This window comes from Mytilus galloprovincialis, chromosome 12 (assembly GCF_965363235.1).
Source record: "Mytilus galloprovincialis chromosome 12, xbMytGall1.hap1.1, whole genome shotgun sequence".
Taxonomy (NCBI): Eukaryota; Metazoa; Mollusca; class Bivalvia; order Mytilida; family Mytilidae; genus Mytilus; species Mytilus galloprovincialis.
This window is the reverse complement of record NC_134849.1, coordinates 15,231,538-15,248,332: the sequence shown is the minus strand read 5'-3', so window position 1 is coordinate 15,248,332 and position 16,795 is coordinate 15,231,538. Positions and strand designations below refer to the sequence as shown.

General features: G+C 31.0%; 1 protein-coding gene across 3 annotated transcripts; it reads right to left on the bottom strand.

Annotated features, from left to right (window-relative positions):
* Positions 1 to 1,678: 1,678 nt before the first annotated feature.
* On the bottom strand, positions 1,679 to 13,828 carry LOC143054654 (uncharacterized). Of its 3 annotated transcripts, XM_076227679.1 has the most exons (5): positions 13,698 to 13,828; positions 13,546 to 13,609; positions 10,381 to 10,445; positions 5,619 to 5,682; positions 1,679 to 4,343 (listed from the first exon to the last, which is right to left on the bottom strand). In XM_076227679.1, the coding sequence occupies exons 1-5, from the start codon at positions 13,714 to 13,716 to the stop codon at positions 3,794 to 3,796; spliced, it is 762 nt and encodes a 253-aa protein (XP_076083794.1). In that variant the 5' UTR covers positions 13,717 to 13,828; the 3' UTR covers positions 1,679 to 3,793. The 3 variants fall into 3 exon arrangements, with proteins under 3 accessions (XP_076083794.1, XP_076083795.1, XP_076083796.1); XM_076227680.1 differs by lacking the exons at positions 13,546 to 13,609; positions 13,698 to 13,828 and adding an exon at positions 10,977 to 11,125; XM_076227681.1 differs by lacking the exons at positions 10,381 to 10,445; positions 13,546 to 13,609; positions 13,698 to 13,828 and adding an exon at positions 6,487 to 6,592.
* Between the last annotated feature and the right edge of the window lie 2,967 nt (positions 13,829 to 16,795).

Here is a 16,795-nt window from a genome sequence, read left to right as displayed (position 1 = left end):
TGAACCCAATTTTTTTAATCACATCCCCCTTTCCCTTATTCCAAAACTAATCTCAATTAAAATTTCTAATGGAGTTTGCAACAATAACTACTCATTTAAATACATCATAAAATATTAAGATGTAAAAAAACTGCTTGTTATCACTGAATGGTAAAGATTATTTTAATTTATCAGTTGGTAGTAAAAAGTGAATATACATTGTATATTGTATATAACAAAGATTTAAGTTGATTCTGGACAAAGAAAGATAACTCCAATTAAAAAAAAATCTTGCTATTGCACAATATTTTGCAATAAGATATTTCTTGCTTACTATTCTGGACAAAGAAAGATAACTCTAATTAAAAAAAAATTTGATATTTCACAATATTGTGCAATTAGATATTTCTTGCCATTGCACAATACTGTGCAATTGAAAAGACTTGCTATTACACAATACTTAATATAATAATTTTAGATCCTGATTTGGACCAACTTGAAAACTGGGCCCATAATAAAAAATCTAAGTACATTTTTGGATTCAGCATATCAAAGAACTTCAAGATTTCAATTTTTGTTAAAATCAGACTAAGTTTAATTTTGGACCCTTTGGACTTTAGTGTAGACCAATTTGAAAACAGGACCAAAAATGAAGAATCTACATACACAGTTAGATTTTGGAATATCAAAGAACCCCATTTATTCAATTTTTGATGAAATCAAACAAAGTTTAATTTTGGACCCCGATTTGGACCAACTTGAAAACTGGGCCAATAATCAAGAATCTAAGTACATTTTTAGATTCAGCATATCAAAGAACCTAACTGATTCATTTTTTGTCAAAATCAAACTAAGTTTAATTTTGGACCCTTTGGACCTTAATGTAGACCAATTTGAAAACGGGACCAAAAGTTAAGAATCTACATACACAGTCATGACAGTTAGATTCAGCATATCAAAGAACCCCAATTATTCAATTTTGATGAAATCAAACAAAGTTTAATTTTGGACCCTTTGGGCCCCTTATTATGTTGGGACCAAAACTCCCAAAATCAAACCCAACCTTTCTTTTATGGTCATAAACCTTGTGTTTAAATTTCATAGATTTCTATTTACTTATACTAACGTTATGGTGCGAAAACCAAGAAAAATGCTTATTTGGGTCCCTTTTTGGCCCCTAATTCCTAAACTGTTGGGACCTAAACTCCCAAAATCAATACCAACCTTCCTTTTGTAGTCATTAACATTGTGTTTAAATTTCATTGATTTCTATTTACTTAAACTAATGTTATTGTGCGAAAACCAAGAATAATGCTTATTTGGGCCCTAATTCCTAAACTGTTGAGACCAAAACTCCCAAAATCAATCCCAACCGTTCTTTTGTGGTCATAAACCTTGTGTCAAAATTTCATAGATTTCTATTAACTTAAACTAAAGTTATAGTGCGAAAACCAAGAAAATGCTTATTTGGGCCCTTTTTGGCCCCTAATTCCTAAAATGTTGGGACCAAAACTCCCAAAATCAATACCAACCTTCCTTTTGTGGTCATAAACCTTGTGTTAAAATTTCATAGATTTCCATTCACTTTTACTAAAGTTAGAGTGCGAAAACTAAAAGTATTCGGACGCCGGACGACGACGACGACGCAGACGCCAACGTGATAGCAATATACGACGAAAATTTTGAAGTCGTATAAAAAGTAATAAATGCAAAACGAGGTTGATAGCCTACACACAAACTTGCCAAGATATTACAGTACTAATTTAAATTATGCAAAGAATAGTCCAGTTGCATTTGAATAGTTTGCAAAAAGCGAAAGCACCAATCAACATCGTTACAAAACACTACAATTAGCCTATCTAAATATTCCTTCTACTAAAAAGTAACAATAGCAAATAAAAAGGCAAGAAAAAAATCAAATAATACTGAAAAACTGAGAAACATGGGCAGTAAAATAAAATAATTAAATCTAAAATTCACACACATTTTAACACTTTTTGATTTTCTAATATATATATTATAATCAACATTTTTCTTAACTGTGTAAATTTTGAAGAAATCTATATGTATTAATATGAAATTATAACTTGTTATTTTAATATAGCTTGAAAGTTAAAATTCTAAATAAAGAAATGTTATGTACAAACTTTGAGCAAGTCTCAGGTTAACCGATAGCACATCAAATCACTGCAAATTAAGATATTTAAAAAGATTTTGACTTTTCTACTTTACATTATAAACATGGTAAATACTTATATTGTAAACAAAAATTCTTTTTTGTTTATTATATAAGTTTGGTTGGCCTTATTTTCTTGTGAATTGTCGAAATACGAAAAGTTTAAAAGACAAGAAAATTCGTCTATATATTTAAATGACAATAGTTTAAAATGTCAATAAAATTATGTTTTAGTATATTATATCGTACGGATCATCAAATTGGTAAAATCATAAAGTCAAATACATTAAAAAAAAGATAATATAATCATTTTGTTTACCCTAGTATTAAACTTAAATATAATAAATAAACAAACGAGTTTACAATAAAATCTTATTATGCTTAAAGTTTCTACACATTTTCTTATCTATAAATTTTTTTCTTAACTCAAGAAGATTCATATGTATACATACTGTTTACTATACAAAGATATTTTTTTACAGCTAATTCCTAATGCATGTAGTTTAAAGATTTAGTTGACTTGCTTGGTTTGTTTTTATAACTGCTTGCTCAAACATTGTAGTTTAGTTTTACAGTTGCAATATCCACAGATATGTTAAGCTTCAGCTTGTATAATATTCTTGGATGCTTGAGCAAACATTTAAACAAGCAAGCCAACCAAACCTTTAAACTACATGCATTAGGAAAATAGCTGTAAAAATAACATATCTTAAACTGCATTAAATGCAAGATGACTAAGGACTATAACTACTTTAAATAGTAAATGCTTTTTTTATTATAAAAATGTAAAATCTTTCCATGTAAAAGCACCAACAGTTGCAGTTTTGATCTTTAAAATAACCAGTATCTCTAACAAGTTGAAAATTTATCAAAAACATACCACTTTGATCAGAAAATCAAACAAAATACTAAAATAGCAACAAGGGTTCACTTATACTTCCTAAGAGATGAACATATGATAATTGTTGAGCTTTCTTTTATGCTGGAAATCTTCCCCTTCATTTTTAAAGCTCTTCACTGATTATATTGAGAGTGCAAATTATAGCCTAGAAATATTTTTATACGTTTTTAGCATTTTACACTTTCAATGATTACAAATACTTTTTGAAAATTTGACAAAATATGAATGCTTTTAATAATATAAAGTTCATGCTGTTTTTAACATTGCAATATAAATTTTTTGACAAATAAATAAACATTCTTAAAAACAAATTATATATAACTGATATTTAAATTCAACTCTTACTGTAGATGAAATATTACTTGTCATATATATGCATCAAACATTGGTTTTTATGAATTTTCTGTTATGTATAAGTCAGGATGTAAACCTTCCAATAACATAATATATACATTAATAAATACACAAATTGTGTACCCTAGCCAAAACAACTTCTTCATAACTTGTTGAAACTGGCACCATAAACATAACAAAATTAACATTTACATGTAAACAGATGAAAATTAAGTACAAATCATCATGAGAAATATATATGCCAAATTTTACCAATAACTGGCTTACTTTATAAGCTTCACACTTGTTCTAACACTTAAAAAATAAATAGATGCACATTTTGAACTAATGACTTCATTCTTACAAGATGATTAGAAAAACATTCCAATAAAAAACAGCTTAAACTAAGCAGCTTTCTTTGCTCTAGATTTTCTTGGCAGAGGTACACAAAGTTCGTCGAGCCTGGGTGTTGCCCTAGCTCGTCTAGCAGCCATTGGAACTTTATAAGGATCATAATCGTCTTTAATCATAGTACGACTCCGGGGACGAGCTAATTTTTGTATTTCAAGGCTAGCAATTGCTTTCATGGCCCCGTCATCAACAGGCCATTGAACTGGTTTCTCGTTCTGAAACATTGCATGATATCTTTTTGATTCCGCTAAACTTTCAATCCTTCCAGATGCTGTTGCTTTTTTGGCTGCATCGGACACAGGAAAATATTGACCCCATTCTGTCTCATCCATACCGAAACGATCTTGTCGCATCTTTGGTCGGCTAAGCATTTCTATGCGTTCAGTTGATGCTGCCCTCTTGGCTCCTGGTGAAACTTCAATGTAGGCTGTCCTGTCGTAAGCATGCTGAGGGTGAGCATTTTTATGCATGGATAACTGGTGAATTCTCTCGGAGGCTTCTTGTTCTAATGCTGTCTGTCTGACTGGCCATATTGGAGATGGTCTGAAATACGAGAAAAAAAATAATATCATCTATTTCTTTAAAGGGATTTGTTTTCTTTATTTTAACATCTATGAATTAACCAGTGTGGATATAAAAATGGCATGTTACACCTACACAGTTTACTAACAATTGTTCACAGGAAAATATAGTATATTTTTTTAGCAAAGGTATAAAGAACACTTAATCAGGTTTTTTGTTGTTGTGCTTTTTTAAAATATTGATATAAAATGTTCTGACAATGGAAAAGGAGTATTCAGAATTGTAATCTTAACTCTGATTAAAATAAACAGTAACCAAGTGTCATCTGTGAAAGATATTTTATAATAGTCAAACAACTCTTGATGGCACATATTTTTACCACAACTGTGGCATTATTAGCTGTATTTGGCAAAAGGTTTATGGAATTTGGAATCTGATGTGCTCTTCAACTTCATACTTTTTTTTGGCCATTTGAACCTTTTTGATTTGATTTTGAATGTAACCTACGAGTCCTTTGTAGATAAAACATTTGCCTACTGTTTAAAATTTGACCATGAGTATTTATGATGAGTGTATTTATTGGCTCATCATAGTCATGGTCAAGGTGTAATACCACCAAATCATGGTACGTCACATCCGGTTGTATACAAAAGTAGGGCGAAAAAAATATTCTCTAGAATTGACAGTTGTAGGTAATTAATCCTACATTTTATTGCAGTAAAACCATTTCTGTGTCATAAACATATGTCTTGGGTATTTCAAAACACCATTATTTTTTATTTGGGATTTCTATAGAAAACTTTGTAATCTTGAGGTTACATGGTGACTAAACCTTGTACACAGATAAAATAAGGGGAGAAATTTGATTGGTTAACTTCCAATGATGGTTATTTTCTTATATATGCAATGAAATGTTATGTGATTTTTTTTCTATAGAACTAGACAGGATAAAACTTTACTCATGCCAACTATTTCTTTATTTGAAACAAGGATAAATTCTGCACATTTTTTTGAACAGTGCAAATTTAACAAAGACTAATAGGGGAAAATCAATGGTGGTATTACACCTATTCAAAATTAAGGCAGGAATGTATGTATAATTATTTTGATAAAGGAAATTTTATCGACTATAGAGTGATATGTTTTGCACTTAAACAGTGTTTACCTACAAATGTAAATGTTTCATAAATTAGTAAGGGTTTATATGACAATTTGGAGTATGTCATCAATGTAAGAAACAGAATTATACTTTTTTACCCCAAGCTTAAATCTATTGTACCATATTATGTTAGTTACCTATCATGTTTATACTGGTGAGGTACTCTGTGCTGTGCCAATTCTGATACTCTTTTTGTGGCCACTGAAAAGATACAATTTAAGCTTTATAATACAAACATACAAAACAGATTTGTGAATTCTTATACATGTATGTTCACTTTTGTTGTATTCTAGAAGAAAAGATGGATTTATATAAGACCACTGATATTAGCTTCAGGTAAAAGGTGTACAAGAGTTGACTCTCTGAAGTGTTAGTTACTTTAAATTATCAAATTTTGATGCCAAAATCACAGGTCTTAATTTTATTCCTTGTATTTTCAATCTACCAATTCTTTCATGTCTTGAAAAACTTGTTAAATCATCTTTATGGATATATATACGTTTCACATGGGAGCCCATCTGAAATGTTAATTTTTGTCAATTTTAACATTTGAATAATTGGTCACCGACTGTTTGATTTCAAGCTACTGAATGACAACATGCTGATATTTAAATTGGATGGGGGTAGGAGAAGATGTCATCCTGAATTCACAGCAAATACACATTGAATCAAAAATTAGGCATTATTTTTTCCGATCCTGAAAAAAATGTCATTAATTTCTAGTCCTGATCAGTGTAAATCCCATATTCATGCAAAAATAAAGGCCCAAATCCTGATCTCCATAAGTGGGTCCTCCCTCCTGGATCTAAATATGGGTGGGTTAACAAGCTTGAAATAAACTCCCCTCATTTTTCCTCTTTAAAGCAAATGAGTATATAATCATGACAAAAACAACTGGATTTATGACTCATTTATGAGGTAATTTTGTGTACAAAAAAGTTTTTCTTTCGTTAATTAGTGCTAATTAAGACCAACATAAAATAATACTGTTCAAATAAAACTTACTTTTTGATCATTAATGTCCCTAGCAACTTCTAAATCATCTAATATTGAAAAAAATATTTATATTAATTACTTCACCTGAAGTAAGTCAACAAATTGATTCATATTATTTTATTGGTTTTAATCAGGTCTTCCTAATTCATGTATTTCAAATGGTCATAAATGGAGATTTAAAAGGTTTCCATTTCATGCCCTAGTGAATTTTAATATAGATATTTTGCCTATCATTACTAAGCATGATGAAGTACATGTTTGAACGTATTTTAATGATAGTTTTAAGTCAATATTATATATATTGTTTAATTAATTCCATAAAATATTTTAATAGCTTTTAAATACCAGAATTTTAATTTATGTCCAACTGAAAAATGTTAATGGATAAACTGATCAATTGACATACAATGAATGCATCAGCCTCAGGTACATCGGGCCAAAATTAAAAATATGTATGTTTCCCCTCCCCCACCCGGGTCAAAAATAAGCCCCCGGGTCAAAAAATTATTTTCCACAAAAAAAAACGAAATTATTTTTTTCCTGAAAATAATTTGTTTCCATTTTTGGAAAGTGATTGAAAGCAGAAGGTTTGATAATCTAAATAAATACACTCAAATTGAGCACAAACAACTGATAAGTGGCCTGGACTGGAGAAGTCAAACCATTCATGTGACCATGCTATGACAATCACATCCAGTTAAAAAAAAAAAAAAAAAAGAAGAACCTGCCTTCCTTGTCTGTTTACAAAGGGTAGACCTGGGGGAGGGGAAGCAGACATTCTTTTAAATGTGGCCTTAAGTATATCAAAACTTTTTGTATGTGAACAAAAGATGCATCAATTGTTTGGCACTGGACACTTGCGTTCAACTAATCAAACTTTTGAATGAGAAGTTGCTTAAAAAGAAAAAAAAGAAAAACACGCATACAAGTCAAGGGAAATATCGAAACATGAAGATTACGAGAAGAACATTATAGGACAGTTATTTAAATTCAATCTTTTTGTTTTTTATACCATTTAAAGCGACAATCTCAAGAATCTGAGAAGTTCCTTGATGTTTAGAAAAAAAATGGTTGATGTGAGGGCATGGCCTGAGTCAATGGTATAAGTCTACAGATTGCCTTAAAGCAATCGTTTCCCAAAAAATGCAATTACATAAATTCAATTTAATTCTCATTATTGACATTAATGAACATAATATGCATCAAATATTTCCCACTGGACATTAAACAAACAACAATCAATTAATTTGCAAGATATTTTCCAATTATGAAGATCAAAAAATTTTGTTCAGACAGGAAATTTACACTTAATTAAACATTTATTAATAAACACCTTATGGATGAAATACAACATTTTCCAACAATCCATACCCGCTAACAAAACAGCTGATTGATCAGGTGACAACTGTTTTAATTGTGTATTTAATTATTCAGTGTAATGTATTCATTCGTCTATTTCAATCAATCAATATAACAGATGTGTATTAGTCTCTATAATATCTGAATACTGAAAACTAAAACATGTCTATTTAAAAATATTAAATATTTTAAATATTTGATAGCTATTGTCAACTATCATACATGTACAGCACCCAGCCAGTTATTTTTATAAAAATCAATTTTTCTGTCTGCTTTTACATATAATGAACATGTATGCCTTAACAGTTCAAATATTGGACCACTTAAAAAGACTTAATTTAGTAATCTTAAATGGAAAACCAATTGATATTTATCGGTACTCGATATCTAATTTTTACCTGTAGTAGGTATTTAAATAATTGTTTCTTATATTGATTACCTGTCTACAAATAATCAAACACTGTTTAAAATTTTATTGGTGTCATAAGCTGAATCAAAAACATTATTTTAATATTAAATTAATTTCATAACCTTGTTACATGCTACATATGGCATGTTTTCTATCTGTTTTAGTCTTAACAGTTATGCACAGATCAAGGCCCTGATGCAGAAAAAAATGGGCTTTAATTAAGTTCAAGTCAGATTCTATTGGCATGATTGGAATAAAAATATAATGCAGGTTAATGCTTGTTAAAAATAAGGATATTTGGTATGATTGCCATTGTGATAAATATCCAAATGACATGGATTTTCGTAATTATAGGTCTTCAAATGGCCTTCAATAATAAATGTAGTGCAGAATGATATTCATTTTCAGGCCCACAGCCAGAATGTCTAGAAGAGGGAAGAATTCTCAGACAATAAAAGCAAACAAGCTCAACTTTTCCAACTGTCCCCTTTTATTCATAATTTAAGCATCCAGTGGCGGATTCAGAAATTTTCATAAGTGGGGGCCCACTGACTGACCTAAGAGGGGGGCCGCTCCAGTCACGCTTCAGTGATTACCTATATAAGAAACCACATTTTTTCCCAAAAAGGGGGGCCCACCCCCCACCCCCCCCTAAATCCGCCTCTGGCATCATCAATCCAACAGGAAGATTGATATATACAAATCAAAGTAAATAAAAAATAAAATCAGAATAGCATGAACTTGAATGGAGGCAAACTGCCAACTGGTGCATTTAAAGGGTAAGTGTCCTCTTTAATGTTATTCTTACATCTACACTTGTTATTTGATCCAGTATTCGATGACATTTAACTCGGCGGAGGACATTTAGCGCATTGATAGGACATTTTAGCAAAAAAGGTCCGACGTTTTAGCGCCAAAGTATAGCGCCTGATTTTTAGCGAAAATAAAAATTGTCAATGCCCATTTGAGCAAAATGTTTTTAATCCATTGTAATAAATAATATATAATAAATAAAAAAAGTTTAACACAATATAAAACATATCATGTCCATATATACAGCATGAAGATTAAAATCAAATGTTAAAATCCGTTCTTGCCTGGAATTTTTATCCTAATGAATGGGATCTGCACATACCCCCTTGTACAACATGTACAATACTGTTCATATAATTGCATTAGGAACTGTTCTCTTGTCAACGCATATTTGTTCCGCCTAACAGAAGTTCCAATGGAAACTTTGTTATAAACATTGTCATAATATCTATTTCTGTTGGAACAAATACTCTATACCATTTATTCCGTTGGGAACATATACTGTAATATTTATTCCTGAGGAAATAATATTCCAGAATATATTTTCCTTTTGAAACTGGTTATGAAGGATCTTCTATTCCGTGACACTCTCTTTATTGGTGCACATTCGTCTATACTTCTTATTTTTACATATATATATGTTGTTGTTTGCAATTTGATAAAAGTATCAAGAAAAATGAAAATAGCTGGATGATAACTATAAAATTGCTCATTATAATGGGCATAGTTATAGTAAGGCGAGTATTATGCAACAAGGTAAATTTTTCCTAAAATGGACTATCAAAAATACAGGTGATTGGATCAATGTGGTGCTAAAATGGACTCTAATGTCGATGCTAAAAATGTCCCCTAGTAGTTTAAAAGTTTTGCTGAAATGTTCTGCACCCACCTAATTAGCCTTGATTAAAATTAGAAAGTATTGAATTAGGGGTTGTTTTGATAGTAATTAATCATCACGTCACTTTTATGACCGGAAATGTGTGGCTGTTAAAGGCAAAAGGTTGGGTCAAAAAGATCGTGAATTATGTTAAAATGACCGAAAAAGTCTTGAAAACTAAAAAGTAGATGACCGTTTCATGCTTTGCCCAGCTGGACTTTTACCGGAAATTATACAAATGACCTGAATATATGACCGTTTTGGAAGCCCTGGTCTGAGTACAATACATGTATATAATTATATATAATTGTGCTCGAAAATTTGATAACTGCAAGGATCAGAACAACATCCCCAATAGAGTATCATATTGTGTTTTCCGATTCAATAAGTCCCTTGTTCCAATCTTTGTCTGGATCCCTGTTTAACTTTTGTCTGGAAAGCTTACCTATAACTGTTACTCCATTAGGACCAGGTGTTGGAGGATTACTCTCTATCCAATAAACAGACCGTCTAAAAAAGAATAATAAAATATTAGTTTTTAAAATGCATGGTGATTTTCCTTAAAGCTACCAGGAACAGTTATATCTACAAATTCTTTAATAAGTCACTATAATAGTTCTCACATTTTGTTTGTACAACATCCAGTGGCAAATATTTTTTTTAAATTCAGTTTGTGAACATTTGAAAATTTATCAAATAGGTAGGTTCTCCAATGTGAATTGAATGTTTTAATGTTGAGAAATTTGGGATTGTAACTAGGAAGAAGGGGTCTAAAATACAAAAACAAAAGCAAAAGTTGTGTCTTCTTTGTTTTGTGTCCTTTTGATGGTGGTATTTAACAATTGGAGGTAAAATACAAAAACACAAGATTTTTTTTTTTTATAAAAATCTTTTTTTAAACTAAGAAAATTTATATGATTTTTAAGACGAATTTGTAAATTTAGACTTACACAAGAACTGTATGACCTAAAGATTAATATACATGTACTCTATGTATTAATATATATGTATATAAAAGATATGATTTATTCAGAATCTTACCTGGCTAAAAGTGGATTGGCATTCAGATACATGACTTTTAATCCAAGTTTGATATAGATCTATAATTTTTTTCAATATAGTAATATTAGCCCAAGTTCAAAATTTTCCATTTCATGAACTTTTACAATTTGAATTTAGTTGAAATGTTATGCAACATATCTGTAATTATTAAACGATCAATAAACTGTACATTTTCCCACAGTCATTAAGACCCCACTGTTAAACAATATATATAGACGTCCCACACATACATGTACATGTATGACATGCTAAAGTGATTATAGATTACTAATTTGCTTCAGGGTGACAAAAGAGGTTACTTTTAAATATGAAAGACAAAAATGTTATCACTGACAAATTTTTACGCCAAAATTGTTACCAACCATTCTTAACCTACGATTTTCAATGAGGAGCTAATTTTTAGACTTTTATAAAAATTATTCGCACTTATTTTTATGGTTAAAAAGTCCCAAGTGTTGCCCCATGTAAATCAATTAAAATTCAGTTACAAAATAAATCAGACACTCTAATTGCATCGTTACGATCAACAGAATGTAAAGTGTTGAACATGCTCTGACGATTATCGGTTATTTTATATTAAGAGAACAAAAGCCTATCTCCCCCACATCACTTTATTGCTTTGATTCAGAGATAAAATTCTGCACTTGTTTATATTACAGGTAATTATATGTTAAATAACCTGAATAATACTATCTGACTAAAGGAACTCATTCAGAAAAATATCAACAGGTGTTAACAACAGTATTTAATCATAAACAATAAAGCTTGTCAATAGGAGAGCTGTTCTTTTTTTACCTACTACTAAACATGAAAACAGAACTTTTTTCACTAAATAGGCATCCAATAGCAGCCTGCACCTTTAACTGTTAGTTCAATGCCCTAGACAAGTAAAATTTTATTCGGATTAGTAAACTTTTGCAAAACTCTGTTTAGACGTACACAAAAGGAAAATGTCTGAATATTTGTCTTCGAACTAGCAGTTGGAAAAATATTTTGTGCAGACTGCAATAGAAGCAACTTCTTGGTCTTGTTTTTGGCCTGAATGCAGGGGGTTGGTTGCATGCATGATCTGTATTCAGATACCAGAGACAAATTATTTCATCAAATCTACTTCATAACAGGACAAATTCCAACAGATTTAGACAATTTATTAACAATCAATTTGCCAAATGCAGAAAATATCACTCAACTATTAGCAGAGTACATAGAGGAAACAAACTGTTTTAGTGAATAATTTGATACAAATTTTTTTTCAATTAATAATTTTTTTTAACTTTTTTTAAAAATTTCACTTCATACATTGATTCTTTAATATTTTTAAAGCGCCACATACAATATCTTAGTACAAAGGAGAAACTACATTAGTGATAACAATTTTATAAGAGACATTCAATACCCTGTCATCACGACAAAGATTGAAGATTCTTATGTTGTACTGTTATACCACTGTCCCAGGTTAGGGGGGGGGGGGGGGGGGAGATCCCGCTAACATGTTTAACACCGCCACATTATTTATGTATGCGCCTGTTCCAAGTCAGGAGCCTGTAATTCAGTGGTTGTCGTTTGTTTATATGTGTTACATATTTGTTTTTCGTTCATTTTTTTTCCATAAATACGGCCGTTAGTTTTCTCGTTTGAATTGTTTTACATTGTCTTATCAGGGCCTATTATAGCTGACTATGCGGTATGGGCTTTGCTCATTGTTGAAGGCCGTACGGTGACCTATAGTTGTTAATGTCTGTGTCATTTTGGTCTTTTGTGGATAGTTGTCTCATTGGCAATCATATCACATCTTCTTTTTTATATGACTTAGGAGTAAAAGCATTAAGACTGGCTGGCTCAAGAGTCAAAATAATGTGTCTAGGTACATATAATAATTTCAAGTTTATTGACTCAGTGTGCATATGTAAGTATGAAGGGGGGGGGGGGGGTATCGGGTGTTTTTAAGCTAGGGATTTCCGGATTGACCCTTTCAGGATCCGGGAATTTTTTTTTACGGGACCTCTGGATTTTGTGTTTTTAAGCTCATGGTTTCGGGATCAGGACCCCTCCTACCCCCCACTCAAGTATGTCCAAATGAATATATTTTACCATAGTTCAGGACTTTATTGATTGTAGGTTTGAAAAATAAAGGCAAAGTTTAGATGTAAACTTAGGAAACGTCCTATATTTTGACTTTATCATGTTTATTGGAACCTTAAGATCACATGCATTTATGTTAATTTATCCCTGGCTGATAATAATATCTAAATTCTCTAGATATTATAAGGTGTACAATAGGAAGGCTTGCTCATACCAACATCTCAACATGCTCAAGGTATGTACAGTAAAAAAAAACGTCTACCCATAGCATGTTGAAGTACGGTACACCATTTATCACCTTGTCTGCAAACTCAGAAAATTGAATCTGTGTTTTATAATACGAAAACAGACAGTATCTGCAACTATCTTTAGATTTAAGGTGACATTATTGTGGTTTGAGACTGTCAACAAACACGTGGCTTACCTCCCCCTTTTTTTGGCATGTTTACATCTTACGATGTCTTACCTGTCATCTTGAAATTCACTTGGTACACGTTTAGGTTTTGCCAAGGTTTCTATCCGTCGTTCTTCTAAAAATAAATAAAATCTTCCATTTAAAATCGATATCTTATTGATGATTTTAAGAATAATTTGACATTAAAATTTGTATTTACAAACCTTTCGCTGTATCCGACATCTTTTCCCGCGTTGTTGTCAAGCCTCACGTTGTCAATGACTCGCTTTCAATTGTTTTCATTGGCTAATTTCACTTCATTATCACTAAGCCGTTTTATCCCACAATCAATCAATCAGCTGATCAAGTGACACAAGCGTACAATGATTAAAGCCCTTTCAATGTTTAAAAGGACCCATAATCTTTAACAAGTTTAATAAGAATTTATTTCCATTGTGTAAATAGTAGTTTTACGTAGACATTTTAGCTAATATTGAAAGTATTGATCTAGATAATCTTTATAGATTGACGTGAAAATATGGATTGTTTAAAATAAATAGCCCGTCGCAGTTAGAATCATATCGGTTGTAACACAATCGTATTATATTTCTTAGACAGGATAAATGAAGAATTACAATATTTCAGAACCCCTCTCCGCTAAAAAAAAGGAAGAATAACATGAATAAAATAAAATAAGATAAAAGTAAACTACACCCCCCCCCCCAAAAAAAAACCCCGATAAAAGGAAATTTTGAGATAAAAATAGAAGTAAAGAAGATAGTTCTAAGTAAAACAATATTTTTGAAAAGTGGAAAACTAAAGTTACTATATTTCTGGGAAAAAAACTACCCCCTCCCCCCCCCCCCCCCAAAAAAAAAAAGAAGAAGAAGAAGAATGAGATCTAATAAAAGAAGATACATTTGTAGAAGTAAAACAATAGTATTGAAGCGTGGAAATCTAGAGTTACTATCACTTAGCTATTTGTATTCAGTTGTATATAATTTTTGCGCTATATAGATATCTTTAAAAAATAATTAAATCAGGCGAACCTATATAGCCGGTATAACATTTGTTTATATGACAGAACAGAACAGAACATATTTTATTCCCAATTAAGGGCCCACAAGGGGCATACAGAGCATACATGAATACAATCTAATTAAAATATAGATCTCCGATTTCGTTATACTACGTTACTACATATGTATCGGAGATCTATATTTTAATTAGATTGACATGAATAAGGAAAAAGAATATTGATTTGCATAGATACATAGATACAAACAATTTTTTTTAAACTATTTGCAAAAAAAAATTTAATGGGGTTGACAGTCTAACCTTTGCAAGCAACTTTAGATTCAAAATTTTAATTAAAAAGTTTTTGTATGAGCACTATGAAATACAGTGGAGAAACCAAATGCACAATTGTGCTGATGGGAAGCTTTGTAGCTATAGCACTTTTAAGACTCATTTTGGTCTTGAAAGATACCTTACCATATTCAGTACAATCACCTGAGCAGAGGAGAAATTTCACTCGATTGCGTATTTCTTCACACAGACTAAGAATTGAACAAGGTCGCTATCAGGGTACTCTCCGACAAGACAGAATATGTCTCGGGTGCACCTCAAATGAAGTTGATGATGAAAAACATTTTTTATTCTCATGTACATCATCACAAGATAAGAGAAATTATTTGAATTCCACTATTGACTTACTATGCCCAAACTTTAAGCATTTGATTCCTAGCCAAAAACTGATATGGCTTCTTAATGTAGAGAATCTTGATATTTTGATATCTGTCTGTGAGTTAATTGATGAAGATAAAATATAACTTTAAAGATAAATATTTAATCAGGCTTTCTGCACTAGGCACAAGGTTGGCATGGTGGGGTACAGGACACATCGTCCAAGTTCTATTACCTTCTTGTTTGCGATATTATTATTTTTTTTTATTAAACCGGTAATATTTTATCTTTTTTGTAATTTGTGCACTTTGGCATGTCAATTAGCATTGTCCCTTGGTGCCTCTTGCAGTTGTGTCACTTTAAATAGTACTGACTCCTCTACACCAGGCACGAGGATGACATACCATTTATGTGCAACTTCTTACAATATCTTACCATATCATTAATGTCCCGAAACACATTTTAATATGCACCCACCATGCCATTTTGCACCGTCCCTAGGTGCCTCTTGCAGTTCAGCTAGATATATTTAGCCTACTCACAGTATTCTTTTTTGTTACTTTCCAGAGGTGTGCCTGAGACAAAGGTTTTATATATATACTAATATGTGCTAACTGTTGTTTCTTATTTGTGTTTGTAACTATGTGTTGTTTATTATATTTGTAAAAGAATATTATATTACAATAATATTATATTATGCTCCTTGTGAGCCCATTTTATGGAAATAAAGCATCATCATACAGTTACAATACAATTACTAACTCATATTCACTTTAATAAATTTACCAACAGCATTAAGGACCTGATTGTCTTCACAGTTTAATAAATAAATAAATTTATGCTGATTATCAAGTATAGAAAAAATTGGAATTCTTTGGCAAACAAAGTCAAAGAGAGCATCTCTATCTGATTTAAATTTTTCACAGTTAGTTAAAAAATGGATTTCATCTTCAACACAGACAGAGGAGCATTTTTTGCAAATTCTTTCATTTCGTGGAATATTTGAAAAACGACCAACTTCAATTTGAAGCTTATGAGCAGAAATACGTAATTTGAATATAGATCTTCTAAAATCAAAGTTCTTAATTAAAGAAAGATAATTTTCATAACCAAAATTCTGCTTAAATTTCGCATAATTAAACAGTTTTCCATCAGAAGCTTTATTTTGGCTTTCAAAAAATTTATATTGTCCGAAATGTTTTACTTCTTGTTTAATTTCAAAAACTTCTAATACTTTTTTAATAAATTAGAACCAAGAAGTTATGTTAGATTTGTGAAGCTCTTGGTTGCATTTATAAGCATCTTTCAATAGACTGAATTCAGTTGTAAGATTTTCAAATCTATACCAGTATTTTACAATTGACTTTACAATATCATAATGTAAGGGGAAACGCCCCAGTTCTGATAATACAGCAAAATTGACACTCCTTTTGTGTACACCAAGTATAAACTTAATTTAGAAAATTTAAGATGGAGATTCTCACACTTAAGATTTTTAAAAATATTTTCAAGATTAAATAAGGAAGACTGTAATTTATTACAAGAGACATTATAACCTCCCCATACCTCTGAATTATATAACAGAATGGGTTTAAGGGTATGATCAAAAATATGAACACAAGATTTTATTCCAGGA

Excerpts from the sequence above, each read along its gene's own strand:
- LOC143054654 (XM_076227679.1), bottom strand. Across the intron at positions 5,683-10,380 it reads TAATGGAGTAACAGTTATAG|TGGCCACAAAAAGAGTATCA; the intron begins GTAAGCTTTCCA and ends GTATCTTTTCAG. Across the intron at positions 4,344-5,618 it reads CACCAGTATAAACATGATAG|ACCATCTCCAATATGGCCAG; the intron begins GTAACTAACATA and ends CTCGTATTTCAG.